This window comes from Schistocerca piceifrons, chromosome 4 (genome assembly GCF_021461385.2).
Source record: "Schistocerca piceifrons isolate TAMUIC-IGC-003096 chromosome 4, iqSchPice1.1, whole genome shotgun sequence".
NCBI lineage: Eukaryota > Metazoa > Arthropoda > Insecta > Orthoptera > Acrididae > Schistocerca > Schistocerca piceifrons.
The window spans coordinates 32,192,352-32,219,659 of NC_060141.1; the positions used below are offsets into that span (position 1 = coordinate 32,192,352).

At 41.6% G+C, this 27,308-nt stretch overlaps 1 protein-coding gene across 1 annotated transcript in view; it reads right to left on the minus strand.

Annotated features, from left to right (window-relative positions):
• Positions 1-27,308, minus strand: part of LOC124795570 (dynein regulatory complex subunit 7) — a 319,826-nt gene that overhangs the window by 150,370 nt on the left and 142,148 nt on the right. The window contains exon 7 of the mRNA XM_047259642.1: positions 25,110-25,330. Coding sequence (XP_047115598.1) covers positions 25,110-25,330 — 221 coding nt within the window. The remainder of the gene's footprint in view (positions 1-25,109; positions 25,331-27,308) is intronic.

The window sequence follows — 27,308 nt, forward strand, 5'->3', positions numbered from 1 at the left end:
ATTGCAAATCTGCTGAGTTTGTTTGCCAGGTATTCAATGTGTGCCTGCCAGCTCAGATTTTTATCACATGTAAACCTAAGAATTTGACTGAGTCAACTTCTTCTATACCTTGGTTGTTGTGTACAATCTTAATCAGCTCACATTTTGACTGTTTGGTCCTGAACTGCACCACGTGAGCCTTAGATATTTTTATATTCAAGCCATTTAGCTGAAACCAAGTTTCTAAGGTACTGAGGGTACTGATCACAGATTTGGGAATTTTTTCCGAGTCCTGATCTTCAACTAAGACAGAAGTATCATCTGCGAACAGAAATGATATGGAGCTGATATTTAATGGTAACTCATTAACATAAAAGAGAAATAGGACTGGGCCTAATACGGAGCCTTGTGGAACACCCTGAGAAAATATATATATATATATATATATATATATATTTTTTATTCCCCCCCCCCCCCCCATTCAGAAAAGTAATATGTTCCATTTGAAGAAATGCTAACTCTTTGCTTTCTGTTGAATAAGTAGGATTTAAGCCATTGTAGGGCACTGTCGCTAATGCCATACTTTTCAAGTTTGTAAACATTCCTGCCACTTTATTTCTCTTGTCTAATGATGTACTTATTTTCTCAATGAAACTGTTTACTGCATCGATGGTGTTTTAACCCTGGTGAAAACCAAATTGATTGTTTAGAATAACAGAATATTTTGCAATGAAGTTTTGGATTTGTGCAACAGCAAGTTTTTCATATATTTTAGATAGGGCTGGGAGAATCGAGATAGGATGATAATTTCCCATGATCTCTCTTGATCCCTTCTTGAAGAGTGGTTTGACTTCAGCATATTTCAGTACCTCTGGGAAACAGCCCTCTTCAAAACATTGATTTATTATCTGAGCTTGCGGGTTTGCAGTTCTATTGTGTACCACTTTAATAACTTCGTTGGGTATTCCATCTCAACCTGCAGATTTTTTGTTTCTTAATGTTAGAATAGCATTTTCTACTCCTCCACAGAAACTTTTGAAAATTTTGTAAAGTTTTCAGAGTTTTCACCTAGGTCAAAGAGATTTACTTTGTTGTGATAATCTGTTACATCTACATCAGACTTTGCTACATTTATAAAGAATTCATTGAAGTAGGCCTACTCTGGTATTTGAGTTGGATTTACAGCAGTATTTTCATCGATGTCGACTTTTGGAATTTCTTGGTTACAGGCTTTAACACCTAACTCAGATTTAATGGCAGACCACACAGCCTTTGTCTTATTTTTATGATTTAAAATTAGCCTGTTATTTGCCAGTTGTTTTGCTGCCTCGACAACTCTTTTAAATATGGTTTTATAGAGCCTAAAATATTTAATGAAATCAATATCTTAATTATATTTTAGTTCTCTGTGCAGTTGCCTTTTCCTTACACTGGAAATTTTTATGCCCTGGGTAACCCACTTTACTGTATTTGCTATTTTACTGCTGCAGAGTCTAGGTGGAAATGTTTCATTAAAGCCTCCAAGAAAACTATTAGGATTTTCTCAAAGTTTTCATCACTTGAGTTACAATAACCAAAAGGCCATGTTTTATCTCTTAGCTTCTCACTAAATGTTAGCAAGTTTTCTTTGCTAAAGTTCCTGCTCATATTGGTTCTCATACGTGAAATGTTCCTGTCTGTCTGTGGCAGCTCAGTGAACAATGCTCAGTGATCTGAAATACCTAGATCTAGACAAAATTTATACACATCTTCATATACATAATTAGTTAGAACATTGTCAATGCATGTTGCTGATTGCCCATTGTCTCTGGTAGATTCAAAGAAATTCAATTTGAAACCATATTTCTTTACTAAGTCCGTGAAACTTGAAGCATGGCTACAATCACATGTGATATCAATATTAAAATCAGCAGCTATTACAACTTTTTTTTCTTTTTTTTCTCTGCAAAGGTCTTCTAGCATAATTTGAAGCTCAGATAAGAATAGTTCTGTTGTTGATGTCCCTGGAATTCTGTATATTGAGATTATTATAACATTTGCTAGTGAGTCCACTATTTCTACACAACAGCTCTCAAACACACATTCCTCATTTAAATAATTAAAACAGTTTCTGGTCTCATAATTTATATCACTATGTAGAAGTATACATGAGCCTCCATGTGACTTGTTTCTTCTGCAAAAGCTACTTGCTAATTGGAAGTTCACTATTTTGTTTAGAATTTTAATTGTGTCTTCAGTAAACCAGTGCTCATTTAAATAAACAACTTTAATATTTGCACATTCTGACAGAATGTTTTCCAATTCATCTATTTTGGAGCTTTTATTGCTACAAGCATCAGTGTTTAAGCCATTTATGGGGACTGCTAACCATAGATGTTAAGTCCCATAGTGCTCAGAGCCATTTGAGCCATTTTTATTCCAGTGGATAAATACCTACTCTGACTATCACTTACAGGCTTTAGCACATTTCCTGCCAGATAATGATTTGGTTCCATCTTTCTTAATGCTACACAAGTTTTTTCACCTCCATCACTAATTATAAGTTTCCCTTATTTTTTATGATCTGGCAAGTATCTATGAACATCTCACTGAATATTTTTGAGTCCAACCTATTCAGATGTAGACCATCTTTGGCAAGACACTTTGCACTTAGAAATTTGTTGGGATCAGTGAAAACGACTCCTAGTTTATTGCACTGTTCTTTAAAATTGCCGTTTATTCTCTGCACATAGCTGTACACAATCTTCTGTACACAATGCCACTTATTATTATTCTGGAAATCAGGTAGAGTCTTCTGGCCAGTCAGATGAGGTTTCTTGCGTGGTTTACAATTTCTTCCTCATTGTTGTTTCAAAGCAAATTTGTTCCCACATGGATAAAAACACCTTTTGAATTTCTGCTATGCTTACCTGCTGCATTCTCTCTTGAGTTTAAGACGTCGTTTAGGTGTGTATGCACCTGATTCCAGATTGAACATCGATTTTGGAGTTTGGTACGACTATGTTTTTCAACAATTAGTCACCTACAATAAAGAGTTCACTTTCTGTCTTATTATAATGTTTCTTTCTGTCTTTTTTGTACGTTCAGCCTTCAATCATCATTCTTAAGCCAAGTGTTAGCAATGATTAAATTATACTCTCTGCCAAATTCTACCATGCAGCTTCCTCTTTCATTCCTTTCCCCAGTCCTTTGTTCCACTATTTGACTTTCTTTTCCTACTACTGAATCCCAGTCTCTCATCACAAGCACATTTTCCTCTTCTTGAACCATCTGAATAATTTCATTTGTCTCATCACACATTCTTTCAATTTCTTCATCATCTATGGAGATAGTTGGCATACACAGATATATTACTGTGTTGGATATTGGCTTTGGGTCTATCTTGGCTACAATAATACTTTCACTATGCCATTCACAGCTAACCCACAATCCTATTTTCTTATTCATTATAAGGACTATTCCTGTATTATCTCTATCTGATTTCGTATTTACAACCTTGTATTCACCAGATCATCAGTCCTGTCCTCTTTGCCACTACACCTCACTAATTCCCATTATGTCTAACTTCAACCTCTTCACTCCCCTTTTTAAATTCTATAACCACCCTAAAAAAATTAGGAATCTAACATTCCATACTCAAACCCACAGGATGTGAATTTTGTTTTTCCTGATGATAATATCAGGAGAAATACGTCATAAAAACAGGCACCTATGCTATCATAATAGTGTATAATCAAATGTAGCTTGATGTGATTATTCATATTTACGCACTGGTAAAACATGAAATCATCGAAGAAAACTTTTTAGAGGTTCCTTGATGCTGAGGGAGTGACACTGTGTAACAAATGGTGCAAGTACAACAAGTATGCCAAGTACTGGGTAACGCACCATGTTTCAGGCTGTTGTTGATTCACTTACAAAAAGACCCTCAAAGAATCATCTAAGAATGTTACTTTGTAATTCTCTATTCCATATACGAAATCTTTGTAAATGTGATACAGTTAATTCTATAACTGTCAGTATGCTATAGTCAGTCTTATATAGTCTGATATAAAAGATCAAAGATCAGTTGATCATTAATATTGGTAATAAAATTGAAAAAAAAAGGCAACCATTGCATTTTCAAATCAAAATAGTATCCAGAATGAAATTTTCACTCTGCAGCGGAGTGTGCGCTGATATGAAACTTCCTAGCAGATTAAAACTGTGTGCTGGACCGACTTCCTCAAATCCTGCCCTGAAATGAGATCCATCCTTCATGAAATCCTCCCCACTCCGCCAAGAGTGTCTTTCCGCCGTCCACCTAACCTCCGTAACCTGTTAGTTCATCCCTATGAAATCCCCAAACCACCTTCCCTACCCTCTGGCTCCTATCCTTGTAACCGCCCCCGATGCAAAACCTGTCCCATGCACCCTCCCACCACCACCTACTCCAGTCCTGTAACCCGGAAGGTGTACACGATCAGAGGCAGAGCCACGTGTGAAAGCACCCACGTGATTTACCAACTGACCTGCCTACACTGTGATGCATTCTATGTGGGAATGACCAGCAACAAACTGTCCATTCGCATGAATGGACACAGGCAGACAGTGTTTGTTGGTAATGAGGATCACCCTGTGGCTAAACATGCCTTGGTGCACAGCCAGCACATCTTGGCACAGTGTTACACCGTCCGGGTTATCTGGATACTTCCCACCAACACCAACCTATCCGAACTCCGGAGATGGGAACTTGCCCTTCAGTATATCCTCTCTTCTCGTCATCCGCCAGGCCTCAATCTCCGCTAATTTCAAGTTGCCGCCACTCATACCTCACCTGTCTTTCAACAACTTCTTTGCCTCTACACTTCTGCCTCGACTGACATCTCTGCCCAAACTCTTTGTCTTTAAATATGTCTGCTTGTGTCTGTATGTGTGGATGGATATGTGCGTGTGTGCGAGTGTATACCTGTCCTTTTTTCCCCCTAAGGTAAGTCTTTCCGCTCCCGGGATTGGAATGACTCCTTACCCTCTCCTTTAAAACCCACTTCCTTTCGTCTTCCCCTCTCCTTACCTCTTTCCTGATGAGGCAACAGTTTGTTGCGAAAGCTTGAATTTTGTGTGTGTGTTTGTGTTTGTTTGTGTGTCTATCGACCTGCCAGCGCTTTTGTTCGGTAAGTCACCTCATCTTTGTTTTTATATATAATTTTTCCCACGTGGAATGTTTCCTTCCATTATATTGATATCATTAATTTGAATCCAACAATTACGTTTGTTATTGTCACTGTTCCATTTCGAAATCTTTTCTGTCGTCTTATTTTCCTCTTTCTGTTTTTGCCAGTAGTTTCACTTTGTATTCACCTTCTCCTTTTTACCGTAATCTGCTATACTATTTTATCCCGCCTATATATATACTCAACAATACGTAACCCACTTCCAAACCATAACCAAAAAATTTTTTTTGCCGCTTTCAGCACTACCGCCGCTATAATATCCACCGTTTCTAGTTCACAAACAGCTCCTTTCACCTTTTAAACAACCATTTCGGCCAGTTCTAATAACTTTCGCTTTATTTCCATTTCCGTTTTTCCCACATCACCGATCATTTTTAGCCGCTTCCCACAGGTTTTAACGCCATTATTTCTTCGTCAGACAGTTGTTAGCCTCATTTTCATAATCTGCCACCACAATACCACTCCTTTTAATATACTACACGCAGTTTTTTCGAAATTTTCCCGAATTTCTCCGTCCTTTAACGTGTTTTGGCGGCAACACAACCACCTAACCTTTATGCACATCGTTGTCTACCAACCCAAGTCCAACATAGCCCAGCTAAACCAACACCTTTTCGCCTTTTTTCATTCCAGATCTCCAGTTTCTTTCCGGTTCACCTTTATCTCTCCCCATATATTTTTATTTTCATTTTCATTTCACCTCAGGTTACACTTTCCACCTTCTAACACCATGTCACCCTCACAACACCCCCACAATGACCCCATTAAGTTTTATTTACATTCCCTCCGCAAACATGCCTTCGCCCTAGCCAGATTACGCTCGCATATTTTATTTTCTCAGGCTTGTCTGACATTTGGCATTACCCCCAAAGGCCTCACACTCAAAGTTCCCATCTCTGGCTGCAACCCTTCCTTCCATCAGTCCCTATACCAGTTCCAAACTGAACAATCCATTGCCCTCACCCACCTAATCCTTCACCTACACATCAACTCAGCCAATGAACACACCCGTCAACTCCTATCCTTAATAAAAGTCCTTAATCTTTCCTCCCCCACATCCACACCGGCTGTTCAGAGCATCCTCCTACAGGCCAACCGTAAATTAGAACAGCATGCCACCCTCCACCTCAAAAAACTATCCAATCTCCTGGTTTCCCACCTCCGGAAAGGCAACTCACTCACCCTTCACAACCTTTCCAGCAAACCTCAACCTCCTCTCATTGCACACAAACCCAGTCTCTCCCATCTACTCAATCTCCCACTTCCAGCTCCACTCCCTCCAAAACCTCAAAATTCCGATCAACACAATCTGGAACCACAACACCCTAATTCAGTAGTTAACCTTTCCTCCAAACCTCTCTCCCAATCCGAAACCTCTGTCCTATCCAAAGGCCTCACCTTCAGCCCCACTCCCAGATTCAACCAAACAGCCCTCGTCAAAGATTTACTGTCCTACACCCGTACTCTCTGCTGGAAGTATCACTTTGCCACGAAGAAAAATGATCCTAATCCTACTCCTAATGATCCGACTCCTCAAGACACCATCCAAATTGAACCCTGCCTGGAACAGTTCCGTCCTCCGTCACAGCGGGACCCACCTCCTCTTCCTCAAAATCACCCTCTCCAAACCTTCCAGGAATTTCTGACTTCCAGCCTTGCATCTCAATCCTTCTTAAAAAACCTTAATCCTACACCCAACATCACCACTGCTGAAGCCCAGGCTATCCGTGATCTGAAGGCTGACCGATCCATCGTCATTCTTCCGGCGGACAAGGGTTCCACGACCGTGGTACTTGATCGTCGGGAGTATGTGGCTGAGGGACTGCGTCAGCTTTCAGACAACACCACATACAAAGTTTGCCAAGGTAACCCCATTCCCGATGTCCAGGCGGAGCTTCAAGGAATCCTCAGAACCTTAGGCCCCCTGCAAAACCTTTCACCTGACTCCATCAACCTCCTGACCCCACCGACACCCCGCACCCCTACCTTCTACCTTCTTCCTAAAATCCACAAACCCAATCATCCCGGCCGCCCCATTGTAGCTGGTTACCAAGCCCCCACAGAACGCATCTCTGCCTACGTAGATCAACACCTTCAACCCATTACATGCAGTCTCCCATCCTTCATCAAGGACACCAACCACTTCCTTGAACGCCTGGAATCCTTACCCAATCTGTTACCCCCAGAAACCATCCTTGTAACCATTGATGCCACTTCCTTATACACAAATATTCCGCACGTCCAGGGCCTCGCTGCGATGGAGCATTTCCTTTCACGCCGATCACCTGCCACCCTACCTAAAACCTCTTTCCTCATCACCTTAGCCAGCTTCATCCTGACCCACAACTTCTTCACTTTTGAGGGCCAGACATACCAACAATTAAAGGGAACAGCCATGGGCACCAGGATGGCCCCCTCGTACGCCAACCTATTCATGGGTCGCTTAGAGGAAGCCTTCTTGGTTACCCAAGTCTGCCAACCCAAAGTTTGGTACAGATTTATTGATGACATCTTCATGATCTGGACTCACAGTGAAGAAGAACTCCAGAACTTCCTCTCCAACCTCAACTCCTTTGGTTCCATCAGTTTCACCTGGTCCTACTCCAAATCCCATGCCACTTTCCTTGACGTTGACCTCCACCTGTCCAATGGCCAACTTCACACGTCCGTCCACATCAAACCCACCAACAAGCAACAGTACCTCCATTATGACAGCTGCCACCCATTCCACATCAAACGGTCCCTTCCCTACAGCCTAGGTCTTCGTGGCAAACGAATCTGCTCCAGTCCGGAATCCCTGAATCATTACACCAACAACCTGAAAACAGCTTTCGCATCCCGCAACTACCCTCCCGACCTGGTACAGAAGCAAATAACCAGAGCCACTTCCTCGTCCCCTCAAACCCAGAATCCCCCACAGAAGAACCACAAAAGTGCCCCACTTGTGACAGGATACTTTCCGGGACTGGACCAGACTCTGAATGTGGCTCTCCAGCAGGGATACGACTTCCTCAAATCCTGCCCTGAAATGAGATCCATCCTTCATGAAATCCTCCCCACTCCGCCAAGAGTGTCTTTCCGCCGTCCACCTAACCTCCGTAACCTGTTAGTTCATCCCTATGAAATCCCCAAACCACCTTCCCTACCCTCTGGCTCCTATCCTTGTAACCGCCCCCGATGCAAAACCTGTCCCATGCACCCTCCCACCACCACCTACTCCAGTCCTGTAACCCGGAAGGTGTACACGATCAGAGGCAGAGCCACGTGTGAAAGCACCCACGTGATTTACCAACTGACCTGCCTACACTGTGATGCATTCTATGTGGGAATGACCAGCAACAAACTGTCCATTCGCATGAATGGACACAGGCAGACAGTGTTTGTTGGTAATGAGGATCACCCTGTGGCTAAACATGCCTTGGTGCACAGCCAGCACATCTTGGCACAGTGTTACACCGTCCGGGTTATCTGGATACTTCCCACCAACACCAACCTATCCGAACTCCGGAGATGGGAACTTGCCCTTCAGTATATCCTCTCTTCTCGTCATCCGCCAGGCCTCAATCTCCGCTAATTTCAAGTTGCCGCCACTCATACCTCACCTGTCTTTCAACAACTTCTTTGCCTCTACACTTCTGCCTCGACTGACATCTCTGCCCAAACTCTTTGTCTTTAAATATGTCTGCTTGTGTCTGTATGTGTGGATGGATATGTGCGTGTGTGCGAGTGTATACCTGTCCTTTTTTCCCCCTAAGGTAAGTCTTTCCGCTCCCGGGATTGGAATGACTCCTTACCCTCTCCTTTAAAACCCACTTCCTTTCGTCTTCCCCTCTCCTTACCTCTTTCCTGATGAGGCAACAGTTTGTTGCGAAAGCTTGAATTTTGTGTGTGTGTTTGTGTTTGTTTGTGTGTCTATCGACCTGCCAGCGCTTTTGTTCGGTAAGTCACCTCATCTTTGTTTTTATATATAATTTTTCCCACGTGGAATGTTTCCTTCCATTATATTGATATCATTAATTTGAATCCAACAATTACGTTTGTTATTGTCACTGTTCCATTTCGAAATCTTTTCTGTCGTCTTATTTTCCTCTTTCTGTTTTTGCCAGTAGTTTCACTTTGTATTCACCTTCTCCTTTTTACCGTAATCTGCTATACTATTTTATCCCGCCTATATATATACTCAACAATACGTAACCCACTTCCAAACCATAACCAAAAAATTTTTTTTGCCGCTTTCAGCACTACCGCCGCTATAATATCCACCGTTTCTAGTTCACAAACAGCTCCTTTCACCTTTTAAACAACCATTTCGGCCAGTTCTAATAACTTTCGCTTTATTTCCATTTCCGTTTTTCCCACATCACCGATCATTTTTAGCCGCTTCCCACAGGTTTTAACGCCATTATTTCTTCGTCAGACAGTTGTTAGCCTCATTTTCATAATCTGCCACCACAATACCACTCCTTTTAATATACTACACGCAGTTTTTTCGAAATTTTCCCGAATTTCTCCGTCCTTTAACGTGTTTTGGCGGCAACACAACCACCTAACCTTTATGCACATCGTTGTCTACCAACCCAAGTCCAACATAGCCCAGCTGTAACCAACACCTTTTCGCCTTTTTTCATTCCAGATCTCCAGTTTCTTTCCGGTTCACCTTTATCTCTCCCCATATATTTTTATTTTCATTTTCATTTCACCTCAGGTTACACTTTCCACCTTCTAACACCATGTCACCCTCACAACACCCCCACAATGACCCCATTAAGTTTTATTTACATTCCCTCCGCAAACATGCCTTCGCCCTAGCCAGATTACGCTCGCATATTTTATTTTCTCAGGCTTGTCTGACATTTGGCATTACCCCCAAAGGCCTCACACTCAAAGTTCCCATCTCTGGCTGCAACCCTTCCTTCCATCAGTCCCTATACCAGTTCCAAACTGAACAATCCATTGCCCTCACCCACCTAATCCTTCACCTACACATCAACTCAGCCAATGAACACACCCGTCAACTCCTATCCTTAATAAAAGTCCTTAATCTTTCCTCCCCCACATCCACACCGGCTGTTCAGAGCATCCTCCTACAGGCCAACCGTAAATTAGAACAGCATGCCACCCTCCACCTCAAAAAACTATCCAATCTCCTGGTTTCCCACCTCCGGAAAGGCAACTCACTCACCCTTCACAACCTTTCCAGCAAACCTCAACCTCCTCTCATTGCACACAAACCCAGTCTCTCCCATCTACTCAATCTCCCACTTCCAGCTCCACTCCCTCCAAAACCTCAAAATTCCGATCAACACAATCTGGAACCACAACACCCTAATTCAGTAGTTAACCTTTCCTCCAAACCTCTCTCCCAATCCGAAACCTCTGTCCTATCCAAAGGCCTCACCTTCAGCCCCACTCCCAGATTCAACCAAACAGCCCTCGTCAAAGATTTACTGTCCTACACCCGTACTCTCTGCTGGAAGTATCACTTTGCCACGAAGAAAAATGATCCTAATCCTACTCCTAATGATCCGACTCCTCAAGACACCATCCAAATTGAACCCTGCCTGGAACAGTTCCGTCCTCCGTCACAGCGGGACCCACCTCCTCTTCCTCAAAATCACCCTCTCCAAACCTTCCAGGAATTTCTGACTTCCAGCCTTGCATCTCAATCCTTCTTAAAAAACCTTAATCCTACACCCAACATCACCACTGCTGAAGCCCAGGCTATCCGTGATCTGAAGGCTGACCGATCCATCGTCATTCTTCCGGCGGACAAGGGTTCCACGACCGTGGTACTTGATCGTCGGGAGTATGTGGCTGAGGGACTGCGTCAGCTTTCAGACAACACCACATACAAAGTTTGCCAAGGTAACCCCATTCCCGATGTCCAGGCGGAGCTTCAAGGAATCCTCAGAACCTTAGGCCCCCTGCAAAACCTTTCACCTGACTCCATCAACCTCCTGACCCCACCGACACCCCGCACCCCTACCTTCTACCTTCTTCCTAAAATCCACAAACCCAATCATCCCGGCCGCCCCATTGTAGCTGGTTACCAAGCCCCCACAGAACGCATCTCTGCCTACGTAGATCAACACCTTCAACCCATTACATGCAGTCTCCCATCCTTCATCAAGGACACCAACCACTTCCTTGAACGCCTGGAATCCTTACCCAATCTGTTACCCCCAGAAACCATCCTTGTAACCATTGATGCCACTTCCTTATACACAAATATTCCGCACGTCCAGGGCCTCGCTGCGATGGAGCATTTCCTTTCACGCCGATCACCTGCCACCCTACCTAAAACCTCTTTCCTCATCACCTTAGCCAGCTTCATCCTGACCCACAACTTCTTCACTTTTGAGGGCCAGACATACCAACAATTAAAGGGAACAGCCATGGGCACCAGGATGGCCCCCTCGTACGCCAACCTATTCATGGGTCGCTTAGAGGAAGCCTTCTTGGTTACCCAAGTCTGCCAACCCAAAGTTTGGTACAGATTTATTGATGACATCTTCATGATCTGGACTCACAGTGAAGAAGAACTCCAGAACTTCCTCTCCAACCTCAACTCCTTTGGTTCCATCAGTTTCACCTGGTCCTACTCCAAATCCCATGCCACTTTCCTTGACGTTGACCTCCACCTGTCCAATGGCCAACTTCACACGTCCGTCCACATCAAACCCACCAACAAGCAACAGTACCTCCATTATGACAGCTGCCACCCATTCCACATCAAACGGTCCCTTCCCTACAGCCTAGGTCTTCGTGGCAAACGAATCTGCTCCAGTCCGGAATCCCTGAATCATTACACCAACAACCTGAAAACAGCTTTCGCATCCCGCAACTACCCTCCCGACCTGGTACAGAAGCAAATAACCAGAGCCACTTCCTCGTCCCCTCAAACCCAGAATCCCCCACAGAAGAACCACAAAAGTGCCCCACTTGTGACAGGATACTTTCCGGGACTGGACCAGACTCTGAATGTGGCTCTCCAGCAGGGATACGACTTCCTCAAATCCTGCCCTGAAATGAGATCCATCCTTCATGAAATCCTCCCCACTCCGCCAAGAGTGTCTTTCCGCCGTCCACCTAACCTCCGTAACCTGTTAGTTCATCCCTATGAAATCCCCAAACCACCTTCCCTACCCTCTGGCTCCTATCCTTGTAACCGCCCCCGATGCAAAACCTGTCCCATGCACCCTCCCACCACCACCTACTCCAGTCCTGTAACCCGGAAGGTGTACACGATCAGAGGCAGAGCCACGTGTGAAAGCACCCACGTGATTTACCAACTGACCTGCCTACACTGTGATGCATTCTATGTGGGAATGACCAGCAACAAACTGTCCATTCGCATGAATGGACACAGGCAGACAGTGTTTGTTGGTAATGAGGATCACCCTGTGGCTAAACATGCCTTGGTGCACAGCCAGCACATCTTGGCACAGTGTTACACCGTCCGGGTTATCTGGATACTTCCCACCAACACCAACCTATCCGAACTCCGGAGATGGGAACTTGCCCTTCAGTATATCCTCTCTTCTCGTCATCCGCCAGGCCTCAATCTCCGCTAATTTCAAGTTGCCGCCACTCATACCTCACCTGTCTTTCAACAACTTCTTTGCCTCTACACTTCTGCCTCGACTGACATCTCTGCCCAAACTCTTTGTCTTTAAATATGTCTGCTTGTGTCTGTATGTGTGGATGGATATGTGCGTGTGTGCGAGTGTATACCTGTCCTTTTTTCCCCCTAAGGTAAGTCTTTCCGCTCCTGGGATTGGAATGACTCCTTACCCTCTCCTTTAAAACCCACTTCCTTTCGTCTTCCCCTCTCCTTACCTCTTTCCTGATGAGGCAACAGTTTGTTGCGAAAGCTTGAATTTTGTGTGTGTGTTTGTGTTTGTTTGTGTGTCTATCGACCTGCCAGCGCTTTTGTTCGGTAAGTCACCTCATCTTTGTTTTTATATATAATTTTTCCCACGTGGAATGTTTCCTTCCATTATATTGATATATATATATATATATATAGAGGGAAACATTCCACGTGGGAAAAATATGTCTAAAAAGAAAGATGATGAAACTTACCAAACAAAAGCGCTGGCAGGTCGATAGACACACAAACAAACACAAACATACACACAAAATTCTAGCTTTCGCAACCAATGGAAGGAAACATTCCACGTGGGAAAAATTATATATAAATACAAAGATGAGGTGACTTACCGAACAAAAACACTGGCAGGTCGATAGACACACAAACAAACACAAACATACACACAAAATTCAAGCTTTCGCAACAAAGCTTGAATTTTGTGTGTATGTTTGCCTTTACAAATGTCTGCTTGTGTCTGTGTATGTGTGGATGGATATGTGTGTGTGTGCGAGTGTATACCTGTCCTTTTTTCCCCCTAAGGTAAGTCTTTCCGCTCCCGGGATTGGAATGACTCCTTACCCTCTCCCTTAAAACCCATATCCTTTTGTCTTTACTTCTCCTTCCCTCTTTCCTGACGAGGCAACCATTGGTTGCGAAAGCTAGAATTTTGTGTGTATGTTTGTGTTTGTTTGTGTGTCTATCGACCTGCAAGCGCTTTTGTTTGGTAAGTTTCATCATCTTTCTTTTAGATATATATATATATATATATATATATAATAGAGGGAAACATTCCACGTGGGAAAAATATATCTAAAAAGAAAGATGATGAAACTTACCATACAAAAGCGCTGGCAGGTCGATAGACACACAAACATACACAAAAAATTCTAGCTTTCGCAACCAATGGTTGCCTCGTCAGGAAAGAGGGAAGGAGAAGGAAAGACAAAAGGATATGGGTTTTAAGGGAGAGGGTAAGGAGTCATTCCAATCCCGGGAGCGGAAAGACTTACCTTAGGGGGAAAAAAGGACAGGTATACACTCGCACACACACACATATCCATCCACAATGGTGTCTGTGTATGTGTGGATGGATATGTGTGTGTGTGCGAGTGTATACCTGTCCTTTTTTCCCCCTAAGGTAAGTCTTTCCGCTCCCGGGATTGGAATGACTCCTTACCCTCTCCCTTAAAACCCATATCCTTTTGTCTTTCCTTCTCCTTCCCTCTTTCCTGACGAGGCAACCATTGGTTGCGAAAGCTAGAATTTTGTGTGTATGTTTGTGTGTCTATCGACCTGCCAGCGCTTTTGTTTGGTAAGTTTCATCATCTTTCTTTTTAGATATATATATATATATATATATCTAAAAAGAAAGATGATGAAACTTACCAAACAAAAGCGCTGGCAGGTCGATAGACACACAAACAAACACAAACATACACACAAAATGTTGATAGAGACACAAACAAACACAAACACACACACAGAATTCAAGCTTTCGCAACCCACGGTTGCTTCATCAGGAAAGAGGGAAGGAGAGGGAAAGACGAAAGGATATGGGTTTTAAGGGAGAGGGTAAGGAGTCATTCCAATCCTGGAAGCGGAAAGACTTACCTTAGGGAGAAAAAAGGACAGGTATACACTCGCACACACACACACACACACACATACACACACATATCCATCTGCACTTATACAGACACAAGCAGACATGTGTGTGTGTGTGTGTGTGTGTGTGTGTGTGTGCGAGTGTATACCTGTCCTTGTTTCCCCTTAAGGTAAGTCTTTCCGCTCCCGGGATTGGAATGACTCCTTACCCTCTCCCTTAAAACCCACATCCTTTCGTCTTTTCCTCTCCTTCCCTCTTTCCTGATGAATCAACTGTGGGTTGCGAAAGCTTGAATTTTGTGTGTGTGTTTGTGTGTGTTTGTGTTTGTTTGTGTGTCTATCAACATACCAACACTTTCGTTTGGTAAGGTACATCATCTTTGTTTTTAGATATATTGTTCCCATGTGGAATGTTTCCCTCTATTATATTCATATCATTAATAAGTGTATATTTTGTTATTCATATTTCTTAAGATATCATTTTATGTGCATTGCTCTCAGTTTATTGTGGTTTTTTTTATTATTTATGATAGCTAAGTATTTATGTAATAAGTAAACTACAATATTTTGTATTTTTATAGATGGATAGAGTAGAAGAAAGAATTTTGGCATGGCTGAGAGAAGATGACCTAGAAGATGTTGCAGTAGCATTTGTTAGAGCTGATAATACAAAAGAGACTAGACAGTGAACACAACGACCTCTGTACCAAAACTGAACAGTAATCAGATGAAGATGAGGTGTCAATGTCTTCCATCCAAGCACGAGGTCAGTTAGTTTACTTAGGAAAAGACAAATAAATGAAGTGGAGTTACAATGTGAGGACAAGATCTCATAATACTGTTATAGACAAGAGATAAAAGCTGTGGCAAAAGACGCCAAAGATATTGTAGACTATTTTCTTCTGTTTGTAAGTGAAGAAATGCTGACTGATATAGTAATGTATTTTAATATTTATATTAGACAAATCAAGGCTCGATTTTTAAGAGAGATGGATTGCAAAGAGATTTATATAAGAAAACTGAACGCATTTATTGGCATTTTATACATGTCTGCTATTAAAAACATGCATAATTTGAATGTGCAGGAAATGTGGGACAAGGGTATTTTTTGAGCCGTTTCCAATGACAACTGTAAAGTTTGACTATATTCAAACCCACTGAGAGATTTTAGTATGACAATCTCACCCCAATTCATGAAATATTTGATTAGTTTGTCGCAAAATGCTGATCTAATTTTCAGGTAGGAGAAAATGTAATGATTGTTGAAATGTTAGAAGCATTTTGAGGCCACTGTAAATTCCGAGTGTACTTAGCAAATAAACTGGCCAAGTGCGGAATTGAGATGTAACCTTTATGTGACTCAAACTTTTTTACACAAGTAATGTAGAAATGTACCCAGGGAAACAACCAAATGGCCCATACAAATTCGATAATATTACATCTGCCATCGTGAATCGTTTATCACAAGATATATTATACACTGGTAGAAATATAACAACTGATAATTATTTCACCTCGATTCCATTGGCTGAGGTATTGATGAGCAAATGAACAACTTGAGTTGGAACTCTCAGAAAGAACAAAAACGAAATCCCTCCTTCGTTTCTAGATACTAAAATAAGACCAACACCCAGCAGTATGATATACCAAAGCAAACAAAGATAAAAGCTGTGCTTATGATAAGTACACTCTATGATAATGATCAGATTGATCCAATAACTGGGAAACATGCAAAACCCGAAATCATCACGTATTATAATTGGACAAAAGGAGGTGTCGATGTGGTGGATTGACTGAAAGAATATTCCGTGACTTGAGTAGCACATAGGTGGCCACTGAGAATATTTTTTTCAATTTTAAATATTACTGGCATAAACAGTCAAATAATATACAAAGAGGATTCAAATGTGATTATTACTAGGCAGCAGTACTTGAAAACACTGGCACTAGAGCTAACGTGACCACAAATTTTGCGTAGGAGTACAATGCAAAACTTATCCTCTACAGGAAGTTATAACATGATTTACTAATGAAACTGAAGCTTCAGATGCTGAAAAACGCAGTGGTATATGTCAAGTCGGAAGACAAAAAAAGGTTTGTATCCACTGTCAAAACTTTTTATGTAATTAACATACTGTAATATTATGTTATAAGTTCAGTGCTCAGATATATGATGAAGATTAAGTCACAAAGTTAAATAATATGAAATATTTGTTTCCTTTGTTTTGTTTTTTTTTTCAATTTTTTTATAATAGCCTCAGAAGACTGGCAATTGTAATTGTCCTAAGATTATTACCAACAATATAGATAAACTCATTGTTGTGTACTGGAAATAAATATACTACATACTATGAGTGTTTTATTATAAAAATAACAAAAAAGCATACTAATTTACTCACTTCAAGTATATTTCAGGCTGCTTGTTGAGTGTGAGTAAAATGCTTGACACGCAAACAATCATGTAACTTTTAGACGTGAGTTCTCACAGGTTAATAGTGTGGCTTCAGGTGACAAATGCTGCAGTCATATGTGTATGAGTTGTGTCTGCATGTGTATGTGTGTGTGTGTGTGTGTGTGTGTGTGTGTGTGTGTGTGATCTATTTTTGACAAAGGCCTCATTGGCCAAAACCTTATATTGTGACAGGCTTTTTGTTGTGCCTATGTATGGCTATACAGTGAGTATCAACTTTCCTTTGCATAATATTGCTATCTTAATGTTAATTTGATTTATTATCTATTCTCAAGGGTTCTGCACATATGCTCGTGTGTGTGTGTGTGGGGGGGGGGGGGGGGGGGCTTGTGTATGAACCAAGTCAGTTATAGTTTGGTACTGGACATCATGAAAATAGTCGAGGCTACTACACTCCTGGAAATTGAAATAAGAACACCGTGAATTCATTGTCCCAGGAAGGGGAAACTTTATTGACACATTCCTGGGGTCAGATACATCACATGATCACACTGACAGAACCACAGGCACATAGACATAGGCAACAGAGCATGCACAATGTCGGCACTAGTACAGTGTATATCCACCTTTCACGGCAATGCAGGCTGCTATTCTCCCATGGAGACGATCGTAGAGATGCTGGATGTAGTCCTGTGGAACGGCTTGCCATGCCATTTCCACCTGGCGCCTCAGTTGGACCAGCGTTCGTGCTGGACGTGCAGACCGCGTGAGACGACGCTTCATCCAGTCCCAAACATGCTCAATGGGGGACAGATCCGGAGATCTTGCTGGCCAGGGTAGTTGACTTACACCTTCTAGAGCACGTTGGGTGGCACGGGATACATGCGGACGTGCATTGTCCTGTTGGAACAGCAAGTTCCCTTGCCGGTCTAGGAATGGTAGAACGATGGGTTCGATGACGGTTTGGATGTACCGTGCACTATTCAGTGTCCCCTCGACGATCACCAGTGGTGTACGGCCAGTGTAGGAGATCGCTCCCCACACCATGATGCCGGGTGTTGGCCCTGTGTGCCTCGGTCGTATGCAGTCCTGATTGTGGCGCTCACCTGCACGGCGCCAAACACGCATACGACCATCATTGGCACCAAGGCAGAAGCGACTCTCATCGCTGAAGACGACACGTCTCCATTCGTCCCTCCATTCACGCCTGTCGCGACACCACTGGAGGCGGGCTGCACGATGTTGGGGCGTGAGCGGAAGACGGCCTAACGGTGTGCGGGACCGTAGCCCAGCTTCATGGAGACGGTTGCGAATGGTCCTCGCCGATACCCCAGGAGCAACAGTGTCCCTAATTTGCTGGGAAGTGGCGGTGTGGTCCCCTACGGCACTGCGTGGGATCTTACGGTCTTGGCGTGCATCCGTGCGTCGCTGCGGTCCGGTCCCAGGTCGACGGGCACGTGCACCTTCCGCCGACCACTGGCGACAACATCGATGTACTGTGGAGACCTCACGCCCCACGTGTTGAGCAATTCGGCGGTACGTCCACCCAGCCTCCCGCATGCCCACTATAGGCCCTCGCTCAAAGTCCGTCAACTGCACATACGGTTCACGTCCACGCTGTCGCGGCATGCTACCAGTGTTAAAGACTGCGATGGAGCTCCGTATGCCACGGCAAACTGGCTGACACTGACGGCGGCGGTGCACAAATGCTGCGCAGCTAGCGCCATTCGACGGCCAACACCGCGGTTCCTGGTGTGTCCGCTGTGCCGTGCGTGTGATCATTGCTTGTACAGCCCTCTCGCAGTGTACGGAGCAAGTATGGTGGGTCTAACACACCGGTGTCAATGTGTTCTTTTTTCCATTTCCAGGAGTGTATTAGCTTGCCATCAGACAGTTTTCGATGAAGGTCTTTGAAAGATTTGGAAAAGACATATTTTTTACATTGTGTGTTTGAAAAATTGTATGAAGTAATTATGGAAGCATGTGTGTTCAAATTTGGAGAGACAAATAAATATCACTTTGGAACTGAAATAGTTAATTCTTCAGACAAAGTTAATGGTTAATACCTGAGGCCTTTTTGTATAGAATACTATGCAGCAGGGCAGAGACCTAGATCTGAAGCCATCTTGAAAAGATAAGTATATTTTCTCAATGCAGCCCACCTTTAACCTAGGAAATCATCACAAAAACACGAGAGACATCATGTACAAATGTTATTGTGAAGACGTAATTCAACATATTCATTGTGGAACATTAAAGGACGGGTTCATGACAGTTGTAAGAGTCAGCCAGGAAAGCACTATTAACTGGTGGTATTAAAGGAGGGGGCACTACATTCTCTCACTGAAGAGTAATGCTGAATTTTGTTGAATCTTTCAGAATTAATTAGGTGCAACAGATAACCAGTGCCAGCACTAGAAGGGGGGAGGGGGGAGGGGGGAGGGGGGTGAGCATACCATGCCATTGCCCAATACCATGCCATTGCCCAATATGGCAAATTTTTGGGGATCAGCAAAATCTTAAATTTTAATATGGTTCCAAAAGGATGAATTAAACATGACAGTGAAACGTTTTTTATACAACTGAAAAAGTGTGAGGGTAAGTTGTAAATGCAAATCATTCATAAGTTTTAGTGTCTTACCTGAAATTTTGTGTAGAATTGAAAAACAAATGGCAAATGAAGCACCGGATTTTGTCACCTTAGGTGCATCTTTCAAAATATCAAAAGCCTACTAGTGGCAGTACTGCCAACTGAATTTCTACCATGTGCCAACACAACACTTGAAGTGTACCTATGTCAGCTATATTGATTGAAATATGACACGTCAAGCATATTACTTGGTCGACTTTCTCGCTTCACTGACACAAGCTGCAACTCTTCACCATTAGAGCACTCCGAACTGTAACACATGACATGGTGGCGCGTAGCATAACTATGTCAGTCACGAAAAACAACATGCTGCAATTGAGCTTCTAGTCTCAGAAAACTTTGTCCACATATGGAGGAACTTCTCCTTGAGTGTGATAATCTCAGACAACACATGAGAGCTGCTACATCTACAACAATTCAGTGCCTCGCATTCATTGTCCTTGATAATCCTCCATACAGTCCCAACATGGCCCCATCCAATTTTCATCTGTTTCCACAATTTAAAGAACACTTTCAAGGACTTCACTTTGATAGTGATGAAGCAGTAAAAGTGAAAGTGAGGTTTTGACTCCACCAACGAAGTCGAATATTCTACAACAAACTGGTCTCTCATTGGGAGAAGCGTGTTTGTCACTAGGGTGATTATGTTGAGAAATAAATACATTAACATGAGGAATAAAGATGTATAGATCACTAATAAAGTTTATTTTATTTAAAAAGCTTTAAGTGTTTTCACATAAAAATACAGAGGCATTACTTTTTAGCACTCCCTCATAATAAAGAAATGGAGATGAATGTCAGCATACGAAGGCTTAACAGCTCCTACACAGCAACCTTAAACACCTATGGTAGTATCACTGATAAAAACATTTTGTAATAAATAAATAAAGAGTAAGTAAAATATGCAATGTATATGCTTGACTTCTGTTTAACTGACTCGTGCCCCATACCTGGATCTGGTCTTAAAGGCATATTCACTGCAGAAAGACATATGAGTAACAATATTAGAGAAGGAAAGTTGCTACTCACCATGTAGCGGAGATGCTGAGTCTCAGATAGACCCAACAAAAAGATTCACACAATTATAGCTTTCGGCCATTGAGGCCTTTGTCAGCAATAGACATAGATACACACACGCACACACACACTCATGTAAACACAACTTGCACACACGACTGCTGTCTCAGGCAACTGAAACCACAGACTTATGAGTAAGTGTGATATGTGAAAATAACATGTCATGGATGAATGTCTTTCTTCTGAAAAAGGTTGACTGTATTTGAGAATACATGCAGTGGGGGCAGGGAAGCAAGAATGGAGGCACTTGACATTTTCACAAGGGGCAGCCAAATCCCTGGAACTGGCCCTGCAGAAATCTGCTAAAAGTATGTCACTTATTCTGAGCTGAGTAGTTGTCTGAGAATAGACAAAGTCTGGTACATTTTTATGGTCTATCTTTTGTATGATAATTTATAAATGAGCTCATTTCATTTGAACTCTTCTCATCTTCACTCTTATGGTAAACACATATCGTGCTTGTATCAGTCTTTATAACGAGTATGCAAAACACATTGGCAGAAGTGAACAAGAAGAAAGTTTAAGTGATGTGCAGCACCATAAGTGCTGCTATCTAAGCTTTATTTTCAGTCAGTTATGGGTCATGACTGATGCCTCTTTACTTTTAAAAGGGCATAATTCATTCACTGATTTCACTATAAAAATAACTTTGTTTTTCAGAATCCTGTAGAAGGTACACTAACTGATGAACTCATACCCTTCTTTGTCAGTGTATGCAGTTATATGGGGGTAATCCCTAAAGTAAGGTCTCCTATTTTTTATAAGAACATAGACCTGTTTATTTCTACAATGGTTTACATCAGTTTACAGCTTGAACATTTAGCTATTTTTCGACGTAATCACCATTTCTGTCAATGCATTTTATAGACACTGTGGCAGTTTTTGTATGCCCACGTCGTACCAGCTCACCGCCATGCTGTTCAGAAAGTTATGAACCTCTTCTTTCACCTCATCGTCGGAGCTGAATCGCCTTCCAGCCAAATGTTCTTCTAACCTAGGGAACAGGTGATAGTCACTGGGTGCCAAGTCAGGACTATAGGGTGGGTGGGTGATTATGTTCCACTGAAACTATTGCAGGAGAGCAACAGTTTGCCAGGCGATGAGTGGGCAAGTGTTGTCATGGAGAATGTATATGCCCTTGCTCAACATTCCTCTTCTCTGGTTCTGAATTGCCTGTTTGAGTTTTTTCAGAGTCTCACAGTACCTGTCAGAGTTAACTGTGGTCCCAGCAATTCAGCTCCAACAACGAGGCGAAAGAAGAGGTTCATAACTTTCTGAACAGCATGGCGGCGAACTGGTTGACATGGGCATACAAAAACTGCCACAGCATCTACAAAAATGCATCAACAGAAATTGTGATTATGTCAAAAAATAGCTAAATGTTCAAGCTGTTAACTTATGTAAACCATTGTAGAAAGAAACAGGTCTATGTACTTATAAAAAAATAGGAGACCTTACTCTTGAGATTACCCTCGTACATATAGTATCTGAAACAAGATCAAACTCAAAATCATCAAATTACAGATTTACGTCCTTTTAAAAATATACAGTTCATCTATTCGAATAACTAACTATATGAAGGTAGTCTGACATGCTGTCAGAATGGATTAGGAAGAAATGACTTGCCTCAGTCAAACTTGCTTTTATTTTTCAATGTAGTCCCCCTGTACACTTGGTCAAGTGATGTTCCAACACCTTGATCCTATCTCAAAAATTAGATTCCTCCAGTACTTCAAAATACCTGTCAACTTCGGTTGTCATTTCTTTGTTTGAAGAGAATCTCCATCCACCAAAGAAAATTCTGAGATTGGGGAAGAGATGGAAGTCTGATGGAGCCAAATCAGGCGAATAAGGTGGGTGTGGCAAAAACTCATATCTTAGTTCATGTATTTTTGCCATGACAATGACATTTGTGTGGGGACACTCACTGTCTTGATGAAGAATGACTTTCTTTCTTGCCAAATCCTCCATGACCATTTTATACACTTTTCCAGTAATTACTTGGGTAGTGGCATGTCTATGCTGACCACTAAGTGTATCATCATCTAAGCTGTTCTGACCAAATTTAAACGCATTTAACACTTGTCAACAGTTGAGTATGAAGCAGAAAAGTCCCCCAGTGTGTTCTGAAAATCAGCATGAGTTTCCTTTGCTTTCATATCTTTCTATACAAAGTACTCAATCACTGCTCAATTCTTGATTCCCCACGCCCAGCTTCGTAAATCACTAGAAGGGAACAACAGAGAGATATCTTTACCCAGAGCACTGACACATCTAAGCAACCCAGTTCCCAAGTCCATTTAAAGAAAAAGATGATTAACTGTCACAATTTGGATTTAACTACATTTCTGTCAAAAGAAACAGGCATAGAAATAATTTCAGACACAGGCTGCAGATTAACAATGCCCAAAGTTGTTTGTTGATTAAGTCAACAGTAAAAAGTCATACTCACCTTCATTACATTGATGTCATCATAATTGTTGTTGCTCATTATCATTTAATAAAATGTGGTATAATCTTGGTGAGAGAGGCCAGGATTTGTCACGTTTCAGAACAAAATCAAACTCTTCCTGGAATCAGTGCTTTGGTAAAATCCGTCCATCAAAGAATTAGGTCAATAATGCAATACTGTTTAGTTCCAAAACAATGCAAATAAGTAAACTTGAATTATTCTTGAAAGAAATACTTCTTGAAGTACCACATTTATACATTTCATACATTTGACCAAACATACCTTGACTACTGACACTTTTTGTACAATAACACGACTCGACAAATGCATTTCACACAGGCGCAATGGACACACAAGTTGCAATCTTGCCTCCCTACAACCATCACCATTAACACTCGAAACAGACTTCCTTACAATTCAGCAACCAAATTATGATTACTTCTCCACATACAAATGTTGAGAGAATAACATAAAGCAAAGACGAAAATGTCACATTTCAACATATCACAGACTTCCATTAACATCAATGTAGTTCAACTGAAATGACGTTTATGTAGCAATTATTATTTAACTCATGAGCACATTTTGTAAAATATAACTTGCTAGGTAATTTTTAAATATAGTTTTCAGCAACAGATTTTTTAATAATTTGTGTTTGATCAGAATAAGTTCAGTTGCTGATATATGGCATAGAAAGCAAGACAAATCACATGAGATAATCTTTTCATAACAGGTGAAAATATGTAGGAAAGGACTTTCAAAATATACAGGAAATAATATAAAACAATAAACGAAATTTCAAATACAGATCCAAATATCAAAATGGATCTGCAAACTCAGAAAAAGAAAGTATGTTTTGTAAATGCTAAGAAATATTGCAATGCTCAAATAACTTACAGGATTTCTGCCGGGTGACGTCATCGACCACCGCCGATATTTCGACAGGAGCACACCCTGCCATTCTCAAGGCACAAATGCGGTGGTGTTTGACAACATCACCCAGCAGGAAACCCATAAGTTATTTTAACATTCAATTCGCTGGGAAGAGCTAAGGTCTCACAATATTGCAATGATAAGTACTGTATCAAGATGTTCATTACAACAGCTGTATCGTAATCTACCATCACACAGGTGTTACCAATGTACGGGTTGCCGTGCGGGATTAGCTGAGTGGTCTAAGGTGTCGCAGTCATGGACTGTGCAGCTGGTCCCAGCAGAGGTTCGAGTCCTCCCTTGGGCATGGGTGTGTGTATTTGTCCTTAGGATAATTTAGGGTAAGTAGTGTGTAAGCTTAGGGACTGATGACCTTAGCAGTTAAGTCCCATAAGATTTCACACACATTTGAACATTTGAAAGTACAGGTTCATTTCACATGGCACATGTTTATTCATAAAGAACCTCTTCTTATTACATGGGAACCTCGTTACACTAGTGCTAACATCTGGTGGTGATTCCGCAAACTTTTCAACAGCCCTTGTACATTGATCTATATTTTACTGTTTGCTTGTACATCCTCATGGCAACTTATCTCTCACCCAGATCACTACGATATCATACTTTCCCTATGCAGACTACTATTTGCAGCATACTCCATCTCACCATTCCAGTCTACCATTTTATATGATGCACTTCAAAACTATTTTGATTACAGCAACGAAGCAAGCAGAACAAATCCTTCAATCATTATCTTAGATGTTAAAAATTTATGTCTTCTACATTCCCCACCAAAATTTAATGACTGATATCAGTAGTGGCCTACTATTTATATACTCCAGTGTTCAATCATAGTTTTTCTCTTACAAAAATGGAAGTTAATTATTATCCAAATAAAGAACAAAGTCAGTATTTACCTTAACAACTCTTCTTCCATCTCCTCCTTCATCAGAATATGAGAGTTTAGGTTCAAAAATTGTGCTCCGAAAGTAAAGTAAGTCATTGCGGTTCTTGAAGTGCTCTTTCAAATATTCTGGATGCATTTCTAACTTCTCTAGGTCATCAAAACGTGCTTCATTATAAAATTTTATGACATGTATGTCTTCAACTGTCATGTGCATTGTATAATAGAAGTGTTCTGCAAAAAAATGATCTATATAAAACATCTCTTTTTTTTGTTATCTGACAGTACATTTAATAGTATTATACCAGACTGGTCACTCATATTAAACAGCTAGAAATACTTACGCTTCTAATTAAATAACATTTATGAAGATTTGTAATGTTTTAGGATCTTTGATTTTTTAAAGTCTTGTGGTGGAATGCTGATCAAGGCAACAGAAACATTCTTGTAATGTCACTGTAGAATCCACTACATGCAGCGTGTTTCAAAACTGTTCCATCTTTTAATTCTATTTGACTCAAAGCCAGAACATGAAAAAAGAATATAGTATTCCCCCTCCCCATCAGATGATTTATTCCTCTTTAGAAGATAAAAAATGCTGCTTTTTAAATGTGAAATTTTGATAAGCTTTTAAGACACGACACATATTTCTCATATTACATGGAATAAAATGTTTATCCTTTGTTGTCTTTTTCGAAGGATGTGAATTTAATTTTTACGTATATGTTTGCAACTGAACACACATACTGTGCAATGTTTGCTGTCATTTGTACTTGGTTACGTGTGACTCTTTCTTCTTTTGGTGGACATGATTACTTAGTCCTTATCTTCAAAACCTTGTATGCTGCCACCAATACTTCTCCCTACCAGATGAAGTTTATTTTTTGTGGTAGATTTAGAGATATATAAGAAATGTTTTGTGGTAGCAGGTAGGAACTCCATCACAATCCCAGTGAAGGACAGTCCTATTTCAGGGATTTAGTGACCCTGCCTAAGTGAACTCTTGATTTGTCCTACCTCTTTATCCAGGATGAATCATAACTGTACCACTGACCCTAATTACTTTTACTTAGTCCTTTATATTTTCCTTTAACTGACAGGGGAAGATATAAGGAAACCACCCCAGTGTTTTGTTCCCAAGAAAACTCATTATGGATTTTGTGGTGTTACCGCCAGACACCACACTTGCTAGGTGGTAGCTTAAATCGGCCGCGGTCCATGTAGTACATGTCGGACCCGCGTGTCGCCACTGTGATCGCAGACCTAGCGCCACCACCAAGGCAGGTCTCGTGATACGAGAGAGGACTCGGCCCCAGTTGTACGAGAACCTAGCTCCCGCCCAGTTGTACGAGAATCTAGCTACCGCCCAGTTGTACGAGAACCTAGCTACCGCCCAGTTGTACGAGAACCTAGCTACCGCCCAGTTGTACGAGAACCAAGCTACCGCCCAGTTGTACGAAGCCTTTCTCTCTCATTAGCCGAGAGACAGAATAGCCATCAGCTAAGTTAATGGCTATGAACTAGCAAGGCGCCATTAGCCATACAGTGCTTGTACTTAAAGTCTCCTGTGTTTCTGAAGATCGATGTACCACAAGGATTAATTAAAGTTAAGTATTAAACCTGCTCCGTACTTTTCTTCCTAACATTAATTACGTATCCTGTTCCAGTACTTCACGTCCGTCTGCGTTAGTCTCGCGTGCATTTTCAGCCACCTCAGCTTCACGGTGTCGGCTCAGCTACCGACACAACAGATTTACCTGCTGTTAAACAGTCTAGAGGTATAAACAGTACCCCAGTCAGACCTCCGGGTGTGACAACCACAAGCAAAACCTTGTACATCCAAAGGAATATACACAAGATAGTAACTTGGAATGTACAAGGATTATGTCAAATTGGAAAATTACAGATTGTGGAAAGGGAATACCATCAAACTAAAATCAGGATACTAGGGTTAGTAGAGGCTCACTCAAAAGGTGCTGGGTATTTTAAAACAGCTAATGGAAATACAGTATATTTTTCTGGTAAATCAGATAACTCCATCAATCGTGTTGCCTTGTTAGTATGCAAGGGATGGAATGCCACACTGATTGAATACAAGCCTGTCTGTTACTGAACAATACTAGTTAGATTTAACAGTAGGCCTTGCAAGCTAAATTTAATACAGACATATGCACCAACTTCAACAGCTGATGATGACGAAAAGACAGAAGAA